General features: G+C 38.0%; 1 protein-coding gene across 5 annotated transcripts in view; it reads right to left on the reverse strand.

Moving 5' to 3' along the window:
- The window catches only part of LOC109109211 (thromboxane-A synthase-like), a 56,756-nt gene that overhangs the window by 628 nt on the left and 34,789 nt on the right, over positions 1-21,339 (reverse strand). Inside the window, exons 7-15 of one of the 5 annotated variants that reach the window (XR_006157125.1) lie at positions 16,753-16,841; positions 16,516-16,664; positions 16,171-16,301; positions 15,752-16,093; positions 1,990-2,078; positions 1,637-1,807; positions 1,194-1,319; positions 908-1,089; positions 107-234 (exon numbers count right to left, since the gene is read on the reverse strand). Coding sequence is in view for 2 of the 5 variants with exons in the window: in XM_042744310.1 (XP_042600244.1) it covers positions 72-234; positions 1,637-1,807; positions 1,990-2,078; positions 15,752-16,093; positions 16,171-16,301; positions 16,516-16,664; positions 16,753-16,841 (1,134 nt within the window). In the remaining 3 variants the exon portion in view is untranslated. Of the gene's footprint in view, positions 1-71; positions 235-907; positions 1,320-1,636; positions 1,808-1,989; positions 2,079-15,751; positions 16,094-16,170; positions 16,302-16,515; positions 16,665-16,752; positions 16,842-21,339 lie in introns of those variants that run through there. The other 4 variants (XR_006157126.1, XR_006157124.1, XM_042744311.1 and 1 more) reach the window with 4 other exon arrangements.

Consider the following 21,339-nt stretch of genomic DNA (forward strand, 5'->3'; position numbering starts at 1 on the left):
CTCCACGTTTGTGGAAAACAGAATCTTCATGCATACTACAGCTGCAGTTTTTCAGTGTAACGATAACAAACCTCAGTGTCCTCGCAGGCCATCACGTTAAACCGCCTAAATATGTGAAGCAGAGCCATTTTAATCTCCAACTGGGCCAATCTCATGCCCACACAGCTGCGTGGCCCCGCTCCAAACGGCAGATACACAAACGGGTGCCGGCTGGCCTTGGCTTCTGGAGTGAACCTGAGACAAATACAGAGTTCATTGTGATCATATCACACGGGAGGCATGCAAACAAAACGGAAAAAGATCTTTCTACAGCTTGTTAAAAAATATCTATAGAACATCCACAGAGTAGATTTGAAATAACTAGAAGATATTCTCTGAGATACACAGAATTCAAAAGTTATTTTAATTTTGATAACATTATGATCATCATTAAATAGCATTTATTTAAAATATGTCAAAAAAAGTAATATTGTGAAATAATATTACGATTTAAGATAACTGTTTCCTATTTTAATATATTTTTAAATGTAATTTATTCCAAAGCCGAATTTTCAGCAGCCATTACTCCATTCTTACATGATCCTTCAGAAATCATTCTAATAGGCTGATTTGCTGTATCACATACAGTACACACTGCTTAAATAATGAAAGGAACACTTTAATCAGAGTATAGCATCAAGTCAGTTAAACTCCTGGGATATTGATCTGGTCAGTTAAGTAGCAGAGGGGGTTGTTAATCAGTTTCAGCTGCTTTGGTGTTAACCAAGTGAGATGATCCCCAAAACAGGAATGGTTTTTCAGGTGGAGGCCACTGACATTTTTTTCCCTACTCATCTTTTCTGACTGTTTTTCACTAGTTTTGAATTTGGCTAGGGTCAGTGTAACTACTGGTAGCATTAAGAGATACCTGGACCCTACAGAGGTTGCACAGGGAGTCCAGCTCCTCCAGGATGGCACATCAGTACGTGCCATTGCAAGAAGAGAGCATGGAGGAGATTCCAGGAGACAGGCAGTAACTCTAGGAGAGCTGGACAGGGTTGTAGAAGGTCTTTAACCCATCAGCACGACCATACCGGTCATATCCTGCTCCTTTGTGCAAGGTGGAACAGGATGAGCACTGCCAGACCCCTAAAAAAATGACCTTCAGCAGGACACTAGTGTGAATGTCTCTAACCAAACAATCAGAAACTTACTTCATGAGGGTGGCCTGAGGGTCTGACGTCCTCTAGTGGGCCCTGTGCTCGCTGCCAAGCACCGTGGAGCTCGATTGGCATTTTCCGTTGAACACCAGAATTGATTATTTCAATTGAATTATCTATCTAAATTAGTAGAAAACTATAAACCATATGATAACCATACTAGAAAATATAGACCATAGACAATCGTCTCTTAAAACATTACTTTTTTCCTTGGCCTTTGACACCTGGTGTTGATATTTGGTTATTTATTTTATTTTTCTATGATCTCTTAATGTGTTTTAATTGTATTTTATGTCTTGTATGAGTTTTATTGTTCTTACAGCACTTAGGTCCACTTCGGTGTTAAAGTGCTTTATAAATAAAGTTTGATTGGTTGATAGAATCACAATCTACAGAAACTGTTCTGCTTTGAAAGACCTGACTGAAAGACAGTTTACCTCTCCGGGATGAATTTCTCAGGTTCAGTCCAGTGCTCTGAGTCATAGTGGAGGTAACCTGTAGATATTTCCAGAGATGATCCTTTAGGTAGAAGCTGGCCGTTCACCACAGTGTCTTGATCAACATCCCGTGCAACGCTGTGATGAAATACACCAAACCCAAGATTCACTCTGGGGAAAAAGTGCAGTGCAGTCTAACACCCAAAATAATTTTACTTAATTTCTAATAGATGTGTTTCCAAGTAATTAAAGCGTAGAAACGTGTAAGAGCTGTAACAGTGTTATTAATATTCTTGCATGCTTGTGGTTCTTTGCATGTGATTGAACCGGTTATGAAGTAATAGATTTCATACCTGAACGCTGGTGGGTAGAGTCTGAGAGACTCACATATAACCATGTCTAAATACTTCAGCTCTTGGACATTAGAGTAATCTGCAGTCTCCTAAAACAGAGAATCAAACATATTCAAACGACAACACCAATCCTGTACTAAAATATTTTCACAGTTAACATATATGGCCAGTAGGTGGCAGCACAGCAGCATTTTTTTTTAGGTTTACAGATCAAGCCATTCTTCTCAACATAAAATGGAATTTAAAACATTGAAAAAAAAAAATCTAAACAAAGCCATTTTGTAATATAATTGTTTTATAGTTTCCTTTGTAATCAATATTTTTAATGTCTTTCGAAAATGAGCAGATAGCAAATCAAATGAACTGTATGTACAGTATATAGATGCCTAAAAGCTGCCTAGGGTATTCTAAAATAATGTGTATTTATACATACATATATACACAAAAAATCCATAGTTTGAACTGAAATGGAAGCAGACGCAGCCCAGCAGGCGGTGCTAAGCAGTCTATCACTGCTTGGCTCTGTGAAAATAGGGGTCAGGCATTGAGCATGTACCCGTACAGTCCTGCCCACATCCTCTGCCTCTGAGGCCCCCCTGACATGCAATGTGGGCATTATAAATGACTAGCTGCTCTCAAGTCACTCTGTTCCACCAGTAAAAGCATCCGTTGCACAGATGAGAGGATGCAGTGGGGCGAGAAAAGGGGCAGATTCTGGCACCCTTTAGAGCCCCCCGCCCACCCATTGTCTGGCAACACTGTCAGCTCTCGTCGGGCGTCACTGTAGTTCCAGTGTAGAGTGACATGTCAGTGATGAAAAACTGAGGGGCAGCACTTTGTCTCGCTGCAGCAGACGAGGTGGTTTGGATGGGGTAGTATGTGATGTTCTTTGACAACACCCACCATGGACGGAGGTTTTAAAATTTTGTCTCAACTGTCTGTAAATATGACTGCACATTAAAGGGATAGTTCACTCTATAATGAAAATTGTCATTAATTAGTCCCCTTCATGTTGTTCCAAACTCGTAAGACCTTCGTTTATCGTTTTGAAGTGGAAGAGAAGAAATTGTTGAAAAAAGTTATTTTTGTTTTCATTGCGCACAAAAAGTATTCTCGTAGCTTCATAAAATTAAGGCTGAACCACTGATTTCACATGGACTATTTTAACGATGTCTTTACTACCTTTCTGGGCCTCGAACATGTCAGTTGCATTGCTGTCTATGGAGGGTCAGAAAGCTCTTGGAATTCATCAAAAATATCTTATTTTGTGTTGAAGATGAACGAAGGTCTTACGGGTTTGGAACGACATGAAGGGGACTAATTAATGACAATTTTCATTATAGAGTGAACTATCCCTTTAATGTGCGATCATATTTACAGACAGTTGAGAAAAAATTTTGTGAGAAAAATCCAATAATTTCACATTCGCACAATCAGAAGTTTCATGTAAGGTTGAAAATGTTAACTAAAACTGAAGCTTATGGTTGAACTGGTTACAAGAAAAATGTGTCCACATTTAAAGTTGCGGCAAAATTTCACAAACGAAATCCAATCGTTTCATATCTGCATGAACAGGAGTTTTGCATGAAGCTGGGAAAGCTCCAGATGCAGATTTCACTTGTGTTGAGTTGGTCACGCGACAATAGTGTAATATTATTATTATTATATTATTTTGCTATTATAATCTCCAGATATGGCTAAGGTCCGTCCCTCCTTAAATGTACATTAATGGGATTGTTTTGCTCAGTAACGTAATAGCAATCTCTCTGTAAGAAACTGCATGATTTAAGGTACTGTATCAGTTATGTCCATAGCACAAACTGGAAGTTATGATGATTGTAAACAACTGTCATACTGACGTTTGCCTTCACAAGGACTACTAACAATTGACTTAACTATGGTAACCATGGAGAATTTTTGTAAGAATACCAGCGCTGCATATCTAACACATTTTACTCCATCTCTGCCTAAAACTACAAAGAGATCAATATTTACCTTTCTATGCCATAAAAAAATGCTTTTTTGATTCTTTTGGCACGGCTCTGTGTTATTTCAATCATTTCTTTGAGAGAATGTGAACTATACACCGTATCGCTGCAGAAAGGACAGACCCTCTGTTTATTCTGACTCGCAGCCTCGAGTATGACTAAATTTAACTCCACTGAATGCACACTGATGCCTCTAAAATCACAAAGCAAGGTCAGACGGCCCTGTAGACAGGCTAGCCAATTTTTCATGTCTCGGTTGAGTCTCTTTTTTCATTCTTTTTTATGCTTTCATCAAACAAACAAAAGCCCTGTGCAAAAATGATAGATTGTGCACAATGTTGCTATAATGCATGTGTGAAACCTTCCTGTATGAGCCTGAATGCTGCTTTATTAACAACTGATCAGAGACTGCAGGCAATTTTGGGTCTGAAATGGTCAAATTAAGAGCTCGGATGAACCCAGTACATATGAAAGAATATGTCAGACAGGGTAAAATCGGTCCACTTTCATCTTGCGGGCATATGGGGGAATATTTCTGGTTTAATAAGTGTTCTAAATCTTGTTTGTGAACCAACACTTGGCTAAGCTACTATAATAAGATCACCCATCATAAAGCTCATGGTGAAGGAACAAGGCATTCTGGAACTAAAATATAGCAAAAGCAACTTCAATCCTTGACTAAATATGTTTACAGTCCCCCTCGCCCTCAAACAAGCTGATTATTGGCCCTCTTTTAGAGTTCAAGACGTGCTTCAGATGTTACCGTGTTTCTAAATTCACAACAGACGTGCTCTGAATTTAATTGCATATTTGCTTGTTCTCATATGGCAACAACAAACATGTTCCGCTATGCAAGTAACCTAATGTATTCTCATTAAGTATATAAAAAAAAAATTGCTTAAAAAGTAACAGAACATATCATTAAAATCCAAAGGACCGTACCATTAGAATTAATAAAACAAGAAACGCGGTCTCCACGGAAATGCTTTGACCTAAAAATACTCAAACGTTTCCTTCAAATTCATTTCAAGAGAGACAAAAAAGCCTTGCCGTGTTCAAAGGAGCACCCTGCTAAAACAACTCATTTCCCTGCATATTTCTGTGCCCCTTGGTATTAATATCAGCCTCTTTTCAGCAAATGAGATTCATTTCTCTTGCGTGAGTGTGTGTGAAGTGTTCGCAGGCCTTGGAGCACAAGCAGCCTGCCTCTTCACGTCTGCCCGTCTCTCTTATTTATGCTTCTGCCTTCATTCACGTCATAGAGGAGACAGGCAATCAATCAGTTCTTGAATTTTAGACATTTAACCTCCTGTTTACAGATAGCTGCCCCCATGATATGCGGGCATTCGTATGTGATGGGAATTGTTTGCATAACCGGATGAGAATATATAGTGGACAACATATCAGTGGTCATTAAATGGGTTTTGCTTCAGAATGCAGATTTCACATTGGATGTCCAATGGCAACCCAGTTACAAAATCTTTAAAAAAGAAGAAATGTTAAAGTCCTTAAAACCATCATATCATATTTACATCAAAAATTACAATATTTATTGTCAAAATACTGTGCAGCATGGCTGTTTTTAACGTTGATGATAAAATGAATTGTTTCTCTTGCATCAAACCATCATATTAGAATGATTTCTGAAGGATCATGTGACACTGAAAATGAAAAACAGTTTTTTTTAACTGTAATATTTCTATATTTTTTAAAAAAAATAACTGCAGCCTTTAAACTGTAATAATATTTCTATTTTTTATGTAAAATAACTGCAGCCTTGGTGAGCATAAGGGACTTCTTTTGAATGCATAAAAATAAAATCTTACCAACCCCAAGCTTCTCAACTCAGTCAAAATCTATAAATATACAATAAATATGAGGTTTTTCGATATTGAGATTTATCATCTGAAAGCTAAATAAAAAATATTTCCATTGATGTGTGTTTTGTTATGATAGGACAATATTTGGCCAGGATACAACTATTTGAAAATCTGGAATATGAGGGCGCAAAAAAAATCTAAATATTGAGAAAATCGCCTTTAAAGTCAAACAAATTAATTACCAATCAATACAAATAACAAAAAAAAATTTTTTAAAAAATAAATTTACGAAATTAAAAAAACAAAATATAACAATGGAAAATGATCTTTACATAATGTCCTAATGATTTTTGCCATAAAAGAAAAATTGATAATTTTGACCCATAAAATATATTTTTGGCTATTGCTACAAATATACCCCAGCGACTTAAGACTGGGTTTGTGGTCCAGGGTCACATATCTTATAGTTATTTCAAGAATTTTTCTGATATTTTATCTTTGCTGTGCATGGCCTTTTCAAATCCACAAGTTGAAAGCCACTTATTTACATTACTGTATATCTCTTTTCCGTTTTAGGCCCTTTGTAAATGTAGTCCTTCGGTTCTATGGGAAAATGCAGGTTGAATAGTGCCTACGAGTTGGGAACGGCTAATGTTGCTTCTTATCTCACCCATCCCTCAAGGTTTCCACAGAAAGAGCTATTTATGGTTATTGATAGTGATGGAGGCATGCGTGTTCAGACAGGAGATCCTCAAGGGTGCTGTTACTGCATAAACACAATGAGTCTCATCTTGCATTGTCTTCTGATAGTGTGGAACAGGTGCAGATAGGCTGGAAAACCTATCGTGTTTCTGAAACCACAGATATGCATCCTATCAGTGAATCTCAATGGCACATTCAAAACCAAAAAAGAACAGCAGCATTATAGAACATACTGAATCATAAACTTCATTCAGAGTCTGAGTAAGACTTTCAATTTTCTGGCTTACTCAAAGAGATTCATTCATTTCATAGCAATATATATAACAAAAAATAAATAAATAAATAAATTGGCAAGTTTTTGGCAGTTTAAAATTCTAAATGGTAAAACTCGTGACTCAACACCTCTGGTTTCTTTAGAGCCGGGAAATCAGCCCCCTGCAGTGACTATTTCCTTGGCCAAATGGTTAATTAGGGGAGCTAATTGCAGGGAGTGTCATAGACATTGATTGTGCTCTTATCAACTGGAGACAGCCTATGTCAGAAGACTGTGGGCCGGCTGTATGAATGATACAGTCCTGGCCAATGCCTGAACTGCAGAATGAAGGACAAACAATGGGCAAACTAATTAAAAATGTCTAATTAAAATCACCTGAGCAGAAAATCAATACTTTGTCATGGTCTGAATAGTTGACAGAGGAGAATTTGTCCCAGCTCGAATCACAAGGCCTCTGCAGGCATGGAAAAATCTGAAAATTAGACAATTTCTGAGAGGAGCTGAAGATTCACAATAGACTTTATATTTTGGGAACTGAATGGATCATGAGAAGCGAAGTGCTTCATATCAGCATGGAGCCAGACCTGAATGTGAGTTGTTCTTCTGAAACCTTCTGAAACACCACTGGCACCAAATTTTGAGGAGGCTGTTTAACCAGAATGTGGAGACTGAAACTCAAGTTCATCCTTGAGAACATCTCAATGTATCCCAAAGGTAAAGCCTTCTTTGCTATTATACACCAGATAGTTTTGGCCAACAAACAGCACTATATATGCAGTTCATGATAAAAAAAGTTGTCAGCATTATTAAATATAAATTATTTTAAAATAGCAACAATCAAAATTAAACACTTACTAAAAAAAATAATGTGTTTACCCGCACATATACACACATAATGCTGCCACATAAATTACAGCTCTATGTTTTTAGGGTTTTTGATGCAGTTTTGAGAAGAAAATCTACCTTCGAGCCTCTGCAACACAATGGTGGGGAAACAAACAACAATAAAGCCACAGCAGATAGACCTAAATCTACACAAACCAAAACCCAAATGAAACATTTTTGCAATAACACTGGCACTGTGACTCTTGCATCCGATTGGTTCACTTTAAAGAATGAGGTTTCCGTGTACACTTCCTTTAATAATGCAACAGTTCAAATGGTTTGAACTGTTCCAGCCCAATGTTTAGAGAAGCGCTGAGAGAATCCAGACTGAAAATATCCAATCTATAGAAGGGAATGCTGGGTAGTGGTGCATCTCCGTTTCATCCACAGTGATTGGGCTCCATCAAGCCTGCACCCCAGCCCTGGCCCCATTATGCTCCCCTTCACCGCTGCCCATTCGTCTAGGCCGTGAACCCACCGTGCGTCTCATCCATGTGCCTGATGCTCATTATGTTCTTCACATGGCCCTGCCGTGTGTGTCTGTGATAGAGCTATTACGGCCCAGCGCTGCCTTCGGGATTTAACAGGCCCCACCCCCACCGCAGACCTGGACACCTTTTATTCAATTTGACTCGATATGCAGGAAAATACAGCCGTAATGGACAATCAAATGACAGGTCATGAGGCTCCCTGCCGCAAAAGCAATTATGAGGGGTTTTTGCCATCATGATTCTGCCAGGGAGTGCAGCTAAAATGCTCATTACGCTGGATGCAAATCCACACGCTTTCGGTCACCTTTGCCTCTGCCAGACAGGAATGCCTACCTTCACTTATTATGCAAGCATTGCAGTCTATTAAATTATTTTACATTTCTCAGAGTACAGATTGTACCTCCATGGTTATTGAGGGTGATGTTAAGGACAGGTCATGATGGTTGACTGGTTGTGAAACAACCAACAGTTTTTATATATAATAATAATAATAATAATATATATTTTTTAATTTATCATTAAAAATGATATGTGGTCAGGTCATGATGGTTAACTAGGCGTAAGGTTGAGTAATTCATCTCTCATTTTATAAAATAACTCAAGAACATATCTTATGTAAAATTACCCTAAGAAATCTGACCCCAGTTGGACACGTAAACTCAGACCAGCTAAATTCTACAAAACGTAAAAATAGATTATTTAAATCATGAATAAGTAAAAAATATGTATTTTAGTATGTCCCTATGCTATACAGATATGTATAATACATGCATGCTGTGTTTGAATTAAGCCTAACGATGGCAGGTAAATAATAAAGCACATTGCCACAGTGTCTGCATTATTTGCATATCCCCCTGGAGTCCCAGCTAAGGTGGTTCTCAAACAATGGCAAGCATCCGATAGCTGTTGACATTCGACACACGCGTCAGGTTAAGGTGCAGCTGACTGCTGGAGGATTTGTTATGGTTGCTTAAATCAGGCACATTACAAGTCTCCTTCCTTCCAGTCCCAAGGGGCCTTACATATTCTCCGGCCCTTCTACAGTGGCAGCAGTGGTTTGATGACTCCATCTGCTCCGTTCCATTACACATGCGGCGGAGATCGAAACGGCCGTCACAAAGACCAAATAACAAACAAGGGAGTCATATTGCTCCTTCCACAGTATCAACATCATAACGACACAATGGAGGCATCTGTTTGGAGGAGACTTTGCAAAAGTGCCTCTTTAGTCTGCACGATACAATGCTTTTTGGTATGAAAACCCTGTTAGAAAACATTGCAAGAGGCCTGATGAAGTGGACCGTGACTCTTTGTGCATGAATGCACATGCCTTATCTGTGTTTGTGTATGTGTGTCTGCTTGAAGTCATTTGGGACATGTAAAGCACTAGGAAAAAGTACAGATGACCTGCTGCCTGTAGGTATCTCGGAAGGAGGACTCAATCCTTCTCCGTTTATACTGCCCAGGGGAGAGAAAGGAGCGGAAAGAGAAGAGCGAGAGAGGGAGAACGTAAAACAGAGAAATCTTGATGCTCTCATTTTGCCTTTCCTTTTCTGCATCCAGAGGGGGTGTTTCTGTCTTTCTCTGCTGTCTTTAACCTGAAGCACAATAGGAGCGTCAGGCATCACCTTAAGCAGTGGATAGAGCAGCTCCATGCATACACACTTGTGCAAATTAATATCTGTTACCAACTCTTTCTTGGTTCAGTATCAGTTTATAGAAACTTTTAAGCTGATGTCTTTTACATTAGAAATGCTATTCCAATTTAATGTGCAGATATTACTATTAAAACTATTAAAAGACAGTTCTTCAGAAGAGTCTGTTGTGGTGTCTAAATTTACTCGTGGCATTTAAAACTAAGTTTATTTTATTTTTTTGAATAGGCCAGTTTTACTTGATGACACTTATCAAATTCATACACTAGATGGCACAGTACATAAGTGTCAGCATCTTGCTCAACTAACACTGAAAATCTAATAAACAAAAATACACTGCATATACTGCGGAAGGACTGGTTATAAAAGTGCTTTTTTAATTTGTCTACAAACTTTTTATTGATACTTTTAATACATTTTAGACACCATTTTTAACTGTGCTTTGCATACTAGGATCACATCCACACACCATACATGTCATGAGGTCTCTTAATTCTTAGCCAAAATGTGATATCAGAACAAGTGCACTTACAGTACGAGTCCTTAAAATGCAGTCTAAGTAGGCAGGTCACTAGGTTTTGTAACACTAAACGCCTTGAAGCCCATTTTAGCGCCTCTCTATTTCTCTCTTCATGGATCTGCACACAAGACGCATTAAAATGAAAGATAAAAGACAACACAAATGGAGCAAACCACGCAAGGAACACAAGCATGCTATTTACGCTCATTCAAGTAAGCAGTGTATACATAATTTCCTAAGTTCCAAATCCGAGAGGCGAGGCTGTTGCATTAGCAATGAGAGAGCCAAAAGCCACATCAATGGGAACCGACAGATACAGCGCTGTGGTTCCGGAAGGATCAAAGGCTGTGTTATTGAATTTAGCGGGGGAGAATCAAGCTCTTTATTCAGGTTTGAGCTCTATCAGGAAGGGGAGAGGAGCCCATCATGGCTCTGAATGAGGGACAGAGCCGCCTGGAGGCCGAGCCTCAGAGGAACGTCACCAATGAATTATTCACAGATAGGAAAGGCTAGCTACTGGCTGCTCTCCATCCCTCTATTTCCTCCTTTTTGCCATCTTTCTTTGCTATTTTCACCATGTCTCTGTGCAGCATTCTTTGTGATATCCTCTTTTCATTATTTCCATTTTTGTCACATGTGCTGAATTGTGGATTATGACTGTGAACCACCAACACATGCTCTCTGGATTTTCATTCTCCCTCTTCTTTCTAACAACACACTCTGCTGTCAAGATCATTAAAAATATAGTTCACGCAAAAATGAATTGTCATTTCACTCACCCTCATCACACCCTTTTTTTTTTTGGAAAGAAATTATTTAAATTCTGCAAATCAGCATATTAGAATGATTTCTTAAGGACTAAAGAACGACTTTTGAACGGTAGTGTAATTTCCCTTTTTTGGGGGGGGTGGGTTAAAATATGACCCAAACATGTCTACACCCAGTTTTATCTCTTGTCCTGAAAAAGAAGGAGAGAGAGAAAAAAAAAACATGTATTTGTCGTCTTCCTTCCATCCTTCATCTCTCTCTCTGTGGGAGAGGTCTTAGCTGGAAACATGTAATTTTGCTCAGTTTCTGGCCTCTTTGCCCCCGTCTCCCACCTCTGGATGACTCATTAGGTAGTGCTCCGCTTCAGCTCCCTGTTATTTATGCAGATAAAAAAGGCAAATTAACGACGGGCACCCGGGGAGGCACCACACAGCCCACGAAGGGAAAATGAAAGGCTAGAACAGCAGACACAATGTGTGCAGCCGGTGACACGTTCACCAAGTCAGTCAAGTGAAGCATTTACATGTTTGCCACTTAAACGGTCCCAGTGGTAAAAATCAAACTGGCAAATCAATGACAGTAATTCCAGAATTCACCCTTGACATATAGTTTGGTAAGCGAGAACTGGTAATTTATCAGTCACCTAAATGGATTGTTATAGGGATAGTTCACAAAAAAAGAAGTTTCTGTTATTTACTCACTCTCATGTCACTACAAACCTGTTTGACTTTAAGTAGAACAAAAAAAGAAATTTTGCTAAATGGCTAGCTGGTGTTTTACAGTGAACAGGTGCTGTAATGATAAAAAAAAAATGGAGATAAATGAGTCCATACAATCTCATTTGCACTTCAGTTCAATCACATGATAATTGTTGTTGAGATATCAAATCTGGTGTGACTGGTCTTGATGCATCATATTTAATCAAATGATATTTGATAGCAACACTCCTAAAAATGAAGGTTCCGAAAGGGGGTTTTCACAGCAATGCCATAGAAGAACTACATATGGGCTTCCCAAAGAACCTTTCATTCTTAAAAGAACATTTTTAATTCTTAGTGTGATGAACATTTTAATAATCTGAAAAATCTTTTTTTCCCCACTTGAAAGAACCTTTTGTGCAATGAAAAGTTCTATGGCTGTTAAAGGTTCTTGATTCAAGATCGTATAAAGTAGAGAAAAATTTGTAATTTCTGCAGGAGAAAAGGTCACAGATTTATAATGTGATTTAAGGACCATCTTTCGCTGAACTATCCCTGTTTTGCATCTTAAAGGAGCTTTAAATAACTTTTTTGATTTGTAAAATATGATTTCCCACCAGAAACAGTTTGTGGCTCTCAGGTAAACACCTTCGGCGTTGCACTGAAGTAGTTACACTTTAAGCCCCCTCACACAGGCCGTGTGATGAGAGTGACATTTGAGAAGCTTTTTAGAGCGAAACTGAGAGCGGTGAGGGGCGTTTAGAGAATAAAACCACTCTGAAGGAGGAGCCGAAGACACTTTCTCTCTAGGCTGAACACGAGAGCGCTGATAGACATTATAGCAGTGGGCTAGATGAGACTGACCTTCAGTATATACCGGGCCAGATGTCTTTGTGGATGGATTCCCAGCTGCTCGATATAAAGAGAGTGTTAAGTTATTGCCGGCTATACAGTCGACTTAAGACACGAGGCGTCATGAGACAAGACCAAGGCTGAGCTTGAGTTTTATTGTGCTGCTTGTAATGCTCACTGCCTTTATAACTTCTGTCATAAGCTCTATTATTTGAAAAATTCACTGCAATAAAACAGCTCTCCGGTTTATTTTCCATCCCGGGAATCCTGTCAGCTAACCTCAAAATCTAAAAGTACGACGAGTTAGCATGATGTGCTCTTTGCCAGATGCGTTGCATAAGAAAACCATTAAATAAATGATGCATTATCGTGAGAAATCCCTCAGACCGCATTATTTAGACTAACAGGTCTGTGTTAAAATAAAAAACACACTCATCTTTTTTTTCTATTTTCCTAGGATACATCTGACTTTAACATAATACGCTGGCACGCATGTCTCAACACAATCTACAGAACTTAAGATAAACGATCTCCCTAAAAGCTCTGCAGAACATTCATTCACTCTGAAAAAGACCCCGACTTCCAGAGAGGAGAACTTGGAAGTGGAAAGAGTGTGCTTAAATTGAAAGAGAAGCAGAGGGGGGAGAACGATGAAGAATGAGCGAATGAGATGAAAGAGTAGACAGAAGGACGCAAAGCTGAACTAATGCCGCGTTTGATCCCTTTCTCTGGCGGGCGGCTGCCAGGTATCAGGATTCAAGAAATGCAGGTTCATGAAGATGCTGTTTAAATGTACACCATCAGAGAGAAAGCAAAGACATGAGAGCTCTGAAAATACATCATATGACAGATGCCAAAATGAAACCGGGTTTCTATGTTTTCTGTAGAATGTTGAAGTGCTGGTTTTTGGCACACAATGTTATCTGCATTAAACTATTGCCAAAAACTGACCAAAAATATTTTCTTCATCAACTAAAATTGCAATTTTATTAAAGTAGTAGTCCCCTAAGGATACATTTACAAAACAATGTACTAAAAACTGATTTTTGTTTTCTTAGCAATTTCCACATCTTTCATATGGGATCCTCTTTTCACATTTTATCATCCATCAGGCAAAAAAAACATTAAATCAGTTAATAAATGACAGCACACCTTTTCGAACCAAGTCAAATGATTTGACGTATAGTTCATGTTTGTAACACAAATGTGGGACGGGTTATGTTGTGTTAAGTTCACAACTTAAGGTTAGCGGTTTGTTTAAATCCCTAAAACCCTAAGTATAAGCAATAATAAGTCTTAGCAAACACGTCTAAATATTAAGTATATTCTCTCCACTCCTTTATTCTCCTGTCTAGCAGTTTTTTCCACGCACACACACATTTAAAACAGTCTTTATTTTCACGGATTTCATTAAAACCGTATTATGTAGAATCTTGCAAACTGTTTTGTTTGAGACGGCAGAATCTCAGACTGTAGGGAAGAGTGATGCCTTGAGATAAGTGGAACAAACAGGAAAAAGCAGAATCATCCCCCCAATAACATACGCTGATTTAGAGGCTCTTCTTCCCACATCTGACCCTCCTCCTCATCACCATCCAGCCTCTCCAGCGCTTTGTGGCACAGATTACAAGATTTCAGAGAATCAATCAAGAGTTCCTCTCTGTCTCTCTCATGAGTATGCACATTATGCACAAACATAAGACATCAAATCAGCAGAACCACCATCATCACTGCAAACCGCCACTATATTTATAGAGGAGAGTAAACTATCGAAGCAGATATACTGCAAAATGAGTGTAACTTTTTGAGAAAAGTTGTAATGTTAGTTTTCTCTGGAATTCCTTAGATTTACATCTTTGGTAGGTAAATGGAAAATATATTGAGAATATGTATTTATACATTACATGAAAGTGGAATAAATAAGCTTTTCATCGATGTATGGTTTGTTAGGATAGGACAATATTTGGCCAAGATACAACTATTCGAAAATTTGGAATCTGGGGGTGCAAAAAAATCAAAATATTGAGAAAATCTTTCAAAGTTGTCCAAATGAAGTTCTTAGCAATGCATATTACTAATCCAAAATTAATTTTGATATATTTACGGTAGGACATTTACAAAATATCTTTATGGAATACGATCTTTACTTAATATACTAATGATTTTTGGCATAAAAGAAAAATAAATTATTTTGACCCATACAATGTATTGTTGACTATTGCTAAAAATATACCAGACTGCTTTTGTGGTCCAGGGTCACATATGGTAACACTTTAGTATAGGGACCAATTCTCACTATTAACTACAATAGTTGCTTATTAGTAAGCATATTAATAGCATGCTGTTTAATAATACATATTAAGCACATATTCTGCATGACCATAATCTACATCCTTAATCCTACCTAATACCTAAACTTAACAACTACCTTACTATCCATTAAAAAGCAGTAATTGGGAGTTTGAGGGAAAAGTCGCAGTTAATAGTTAAGTTAATAGTGAGAACTGGACCTTAAAATAAAGTGTGACCAAAAATATGCAAGTTTCACAATATGATCTTTTTCTACTTTTCATTAAAAGTTTTATTAGATGCATAAACCTGAAAACAACAACATTACCACTATGAAAATCAGTTTTAACATATTTCATTTTTTGTACAGTTTTACACCAGTTTTCTCAGAACTTTTTCACAGACCCCCAGCACCTTTTTGTGGACACCCAGTATGAAAACCACTGCTTTATGACATAACCTACCCATTATGCCCACTTAGATGAAGCCCACCCATAAAACACTTGTTTCCAGCCCTGTAAATTTAATCAACGGTCCTGACAGTAAATGGTTTCTGAGAAATGTGCTGGTTCATGCAGACCTTCAAAACGAATGAGAAACAATCCAACCCACTAAAGAGCAGAGAATGCATCACACAGAGATGGAGAACAAAGACAAAAAAAGATTTCAAAAAAGCATTTTCTGAACTTCAGTTATGGGCACCCACAGCAAAACTCTTATGACAAAGGACTTTTGAGAAAAAAATTGAAGAGAATGTCAGTTATTCCACAAATTCTCAAAATAGTAATGTTGTTTTCCAAATATATAAATCCTGACTCACATGTCTGCTGAAGAATTCATCCACTTCCTCTTGGAGTTTTTTCTGGCACTCTGGATGGAGTGCTAACAGGTAGCATGTGAATGCTAGTGTGTTACTGCTTGTCTCATAACCGGCCAACAGGAAGATGAAGGACTGACCGACAATCTCATCCTCCGTCATCATTCTCTTCTGCTGGGCACGCTTGGTGGACTCGTTTCCTGGTGCGTTTTCCTGTCCGTTGTCCATCCCCTGTTCGGTGCAAGCCTGTTCATCGGTGTCATTGACCACATCAAAGTGCTCCAAAGACAAATACTTGCTGCTGGCCCTGACATCCAGCATCAGCTGCAGGAAGTCTCGCCTCCGCTGGAGACAAGCAGACCATGAACATGGGAGGTTGATACTGAGGAATGATGAATTAATTTGTTCGTTCATGGCCATACCTGTTCTGGGGGAAGATCATCTCTCTGTTTAATCATCTTCTGGATACATTTAATAAAGAAGCTGTTCATCTCATCTCTTGATTTACTGGGAAGCAGACCAGCGAGAGGCTGAAGCAGACATGGAAACGCCACTACAGTAAAACCAGGAAAACGACACAGTCATAAAAATTGCAATTTTTTCTCTCTTACTCGCATAATAAATACGCTAATCGCAATATCAGCATAATAAAAAATTAATTTCGTAATATCATCCGTCGGAAGCACTGTGATAACCTTTGTACAATAATGAGACCGAAATGAACGCTGCCTGCATTGAGTTCTGGATGTGGTGTTGGTTGAACCTACTGAAGAAAAGCATGAGGGGTTTGAAGAAAGTGAAAGCGAAGAACTTGGAGGCGTGGTGCACAAAAGGGTCATCGGGATTGTTTTGAGAGTCCACCTGCGTACCAAATGCCACACTGGCAATTACGTCCATCGTGAAGCAGCCGAAACACCTGAAAAGCAAACATGTTTTATATTATTAAGAGCTCTGAAATAATCAGAGAAACAGATGTGCACACATATGCTCAAAGAAACTCGTACTTGTGGATGTTGAAGCTGTTACCGGACTCAGCATGGCTCTTCAGGTTTCTCAGTAACGTCTCTGTGGCCGTGTTGATGAGGGGAACCATCTGCAAAGCGAGTATTGAGCCCACACAGATATCAGAATCAGTAAAGCCCACAAACCAATCCAAAGGAGTTAGATTACAACAAATTGCTGCAGAGCCGATAACAATGGAATAAATCCAGTCTAATGCATTCTTCTAAAAAGCCCAAAACAAATAATGAAAATGGCTTCTGCGGACAGGTTTGGTCGGATGGTATAATTCCTTTTCCCCACATCCATCCTGAAAAACACATGAGGCGAGTCCATTAATGGCTTTTGATCCCAATGGGAAAAAGGCTCAATTTTATGATCTCAAGAAATGCCTGATTAATTAATAGATATATTTATTAAGAACAAACCACAAAACAGTTTAAAAAACCATGAACTATTTGGTTTCCATAGAGTAAATACTGAAAGTGTAAAGCCTACAAAAAAACTGACAGTACAGTGATCTTTTGTGGAAAGTACCATAGTATTCATAGTAGGATTCCCACACTTTTTTTATTCATGATTTTTATGACTTTTCAATGATATTTCCAGTGATTTGTGAGTAACTAAATGAGAATTTGGTAAATGCGGAATGATTCACTTATGATTATTTTTGAATTGGTTCAATCAAATAATTCAAATGAATGATTCACTCACAAGTATGCAGTTGATTTTGGAGAGATGATGTTTAAGCAGACTAAATTATTAGATAAATCTGGTATACGTCATACTTTTTAAGTAAATGCCGACTTAATTTCCATGTCTTGACCTTGTTTGATATATATACTATGATGCTGAACAAATACCATATTAATATTCTATGGTATTTATATGGTGGTCCAAAATAACCTCAAAGAATACCATAGTAAAATTTGTGTATGTGCATATAACAAATATGCACTGCAGTACAGCATCTTCAATAACATTTAAAATCTTGAGGACCTTTTTATAATAACACCTCCTAAAACTTTTTAATTTCTATTCAAACTTTATTTCTTTGTAAGAGGCTGAAAGGAACCGACTTCACAGCTTGGCCTGTTTAGTTTGGTCTATTCATTCACAAGCAGAAGACCAGAAGTGACACAAAGGCCTCGAGACAGATTAAGCTACTATAGACGCACGATTCTTGGAACTGCACTTCTTCACACCTCTGTATCTCAGTGAGATGAGAGCTTGTCCATGCTCGGAGTTCAAGGCTATGGCTTTCCTCCCTGACACCCATGACTGCAGCCGTGATAAGCCAGCAGCTCTTACGAGACCTATTGATCCTGTCTGCTCAGGAGGAGAGAACGAGAGAAAGAGATACAGGACTAGTCAGTATAAAAGATAAATATAAGAAGGAAGAGGACTGTGAGAAAGAAAAGATGCTGTGTACAGGCTGTTCTGTCCAGATCAAGCCAGCGATCAGTTACTACTTATCAATTCTGTCTTATAGTTGCTCTGCTAATAGACTACTTTACACCAGCATGAATTTTAATGCTAGTCTAGCCTGGTGAGTTAGGGCAAGTCGCAACAGGTGTTATTAAAGCTAATCAAATTTTAAGTTGACCGAGAGAGTTTTGTTGGTTATATTAAACCAGCATTATGGCATCTTATGCTAGAAACCAGTCAATTCTGAGTTTGATGTTAGCATGTGGCTAAGCTAACACTATAAGCAAAACAATAGCCTACATGTTCACAAATATTGTGTAAAATAGACTTTCTTTTTTTTCTATTTTTTTTTTAAATAGACAACTGTTTTCAACATGATAATAATAATAAATATTTTTGAGCAGCAAATCAGCATATTAGAATGATTTCTGAAGGATCATGTGACACTGAAGACTGGAGTAATGATGCTGAAAATTCAGCTGTGATCACAGAAATAAATCACAAATTTTAATTTAAATTGTTATTATATGAGTTTATTATCTTAAAATATAGTTTTGATTGAAACGCATTGAAATGATTTCCAGTCTTGATTTCTTCACAAACATGGGATTTTGAGCATTAGTACCTTGAAGTCCTACAAGTGTAATTAAATTATGTCTATATAGTCTAGAAGCAAAAGATTTGTTATTGAACACATTTTGTATTCACCAGTGGTCAAGTTATCTCAGTTTTACTGGAACAAATTACATCTCCGTGAGGCCTTACTCGGTGGTAAATAAGATGAATAGGTGTGTGTGCGTGCGTGCATGTGTGTGTTTGTTGATGCATATTGACTACGTGCAGGCAGGCAGATGAAGACGACTGGAAGGGCTGATGGAGAATGACAGGAGCGGTGTCTACTGTCTCTTTCTACCGCTACACCACAGCTAATGAAAATCAATACAGGCAGCAAGTGCATGCCTACACTTTTGCACAACTTGACTTGGAGATCAGTTATACATTAAACATTCAGGTTAAAGCTGAATGTTGACCCCCCCCCCCCCCCTTCCCTCCCTTTTTTTCTTTCACATAAAATCCTCTGCCAAATGCAGCTACTATTTAACAGTGGAACATCTCGATACTGTGGGTTTTAAAATGCAAACACAATGTCTTTGTTTACTGTAATTAAGTTAATGGATATGCTTTAAGACACGGCTCCGAGACTTGGATTAGAGCAGACTGTAAAGACGTTTATGAGCTCATTAGGAGTTTGTGTCTTTGCCACTGTGCAGTATTTCTCTCCCACACTGTGTCGAGAGATGATGGATTGAGAGTGATGTGCGCGGATTTCTCCTGAATGATGTCACACCATGCTGAATTTAACTTGGGTGAATGGCACTCCACTGTTATGTTGTCTGTGTGTGTGTGTGTGTGAGAACAATCACTGTTTCTGCTCTCACAGCAGCACACACCTCTGACATTCCTGATGGACATGTTTACCATTTCAGCCAGAGAATGGAAATGACATCATTAATGGATACTGGTTCATAGGTAGACATATACATACAGTTGGGGCCAAATAAATCAACACCTTTGCTGCAAATAATGCAATATGTGTGCAACTATCTGTAATGCAAACTGTTTAAAAACACACAAACACAGCCAGTCAAAAGCATAGACACACTTGACTGAACAAATACATTTTTTTTAATAATTATGATGCCTCATGCAGCTTTTGATCACTAAATTTTCCACATACTTCTATTTGTGCTACAGTTTTGAGGACTTCACTATTAGAATATTCTACAATGTGTAAAAGTTAAATCAGAAAATAAGTGTCCACAGTTTTGACATACAGAACAAACATTTTAATCCAATTCACAAACCTATGACTGTTTTGAACTGGTTCTTTTAAAGAATGAATCATTTAAAGTCAGGCCTGGACTGAAAAAGTTTGAGTCTTTAATTCACTAAATTAATTTATTAAAAATAAATTAAAATAGAAAATTATAATAATATATTTTACAATATTACAGTTTTTTTAATGTCTATGTATTTGTAATTTTAAAAGAAAAACTTATGTGAATACCAAAAGAAACAGTATTGCATTACACTGCAGAAAAAAGACCGTATTTTTGGCCACAATATGCGCATCTCACAAAAGTTGATTCATTCTTTATTAGGAGATGAAATCATCTGCGATTCTTGGCAAGGCTAAAAGAGGACAAACTCACAGGGTCAGTTTCCAAGACACACCTCACACCCCAGACTGCAAGATGTTTTTAGTGGAGAAATCAACATTGACAACATAATTTAAACCAGGACTTATTTAATCTGTGACTTAGCCTATCCTAATCCTATTCTATCATTCTGCTGGTAAATGAATAAGCAGTCACATGAGACGCAGAGAACGATGGAGAATCGATCGTGTTCTATGATGTAAGATGAGATGACTGGCACTTCAAAACATGTTAGCAAGAGGACAAACAGCAATTAACTGCTGTCATCCAAGACCTCCCCATCACTGCTACCATATCTCTTAGCCAATCACAGCATTCCAGCACGGCCAATTATACATTTTCAGCAGACAGCTTCAAGTCTTTTTTTCCTCATCTTAATGGTATCATGTGAATTAAATCCACTGTTTTTCTCCTCTTTCCAGAGTGATGTTCTAAAAAAATTTTTTTGGGGGGGGGTTGCAACCTCATTTTTCACTCGTCTGTCTGTTCCTCTTGACTACCGCACTTCTTTCCTTCCTATTCACTTTCTTCTGTCTAACTCTGCTTTATTTCATCAGAAAAGAGTGCATGTGAAGTGCAGGGCTGTTGAAGAGGAAACACTCCTTTGTTCTCTCATATGTGACGTGCAACAGAAGAATACAAAAAAAAAAAAAAAAAAAAACGAATGTCAAACTCTCTAACTGTAGCTCTTGCTTCCTATCTCTCACTATAAAACAAAACTAATATACTATCATCAACCAGCTCCACCAAAAAAATCAAAAAAGAAATAACAACAAAACATTCAAAAAATATCCATCCAACAAAATTATACAGTGTGAAAGCAGCCTGATATGGCCTCTATTAACAACAAATCTCCAGTGACACAGAACAGGATAAGAGACAGAAGAGACACACAGGCTTGTTAAGACTCAGATGAGGATTCAAAAGGACATTTTACTGCCAGTG

This window comes from Cyprinus carpio, chromosome B18 (assembly GCF_018340385.1).
Source record: "Cyprinus carpio isolate SPL01 chromosome B18, ASM1834038v1, whole genome shotgun sequence".
Classification (NCBI taxonomy): Eukaryota; Metazoa; Chordata; class Actinopteri; order Cypriniformes; family Cyprinidae; genus Cyprinus; species Cyprinus carpio.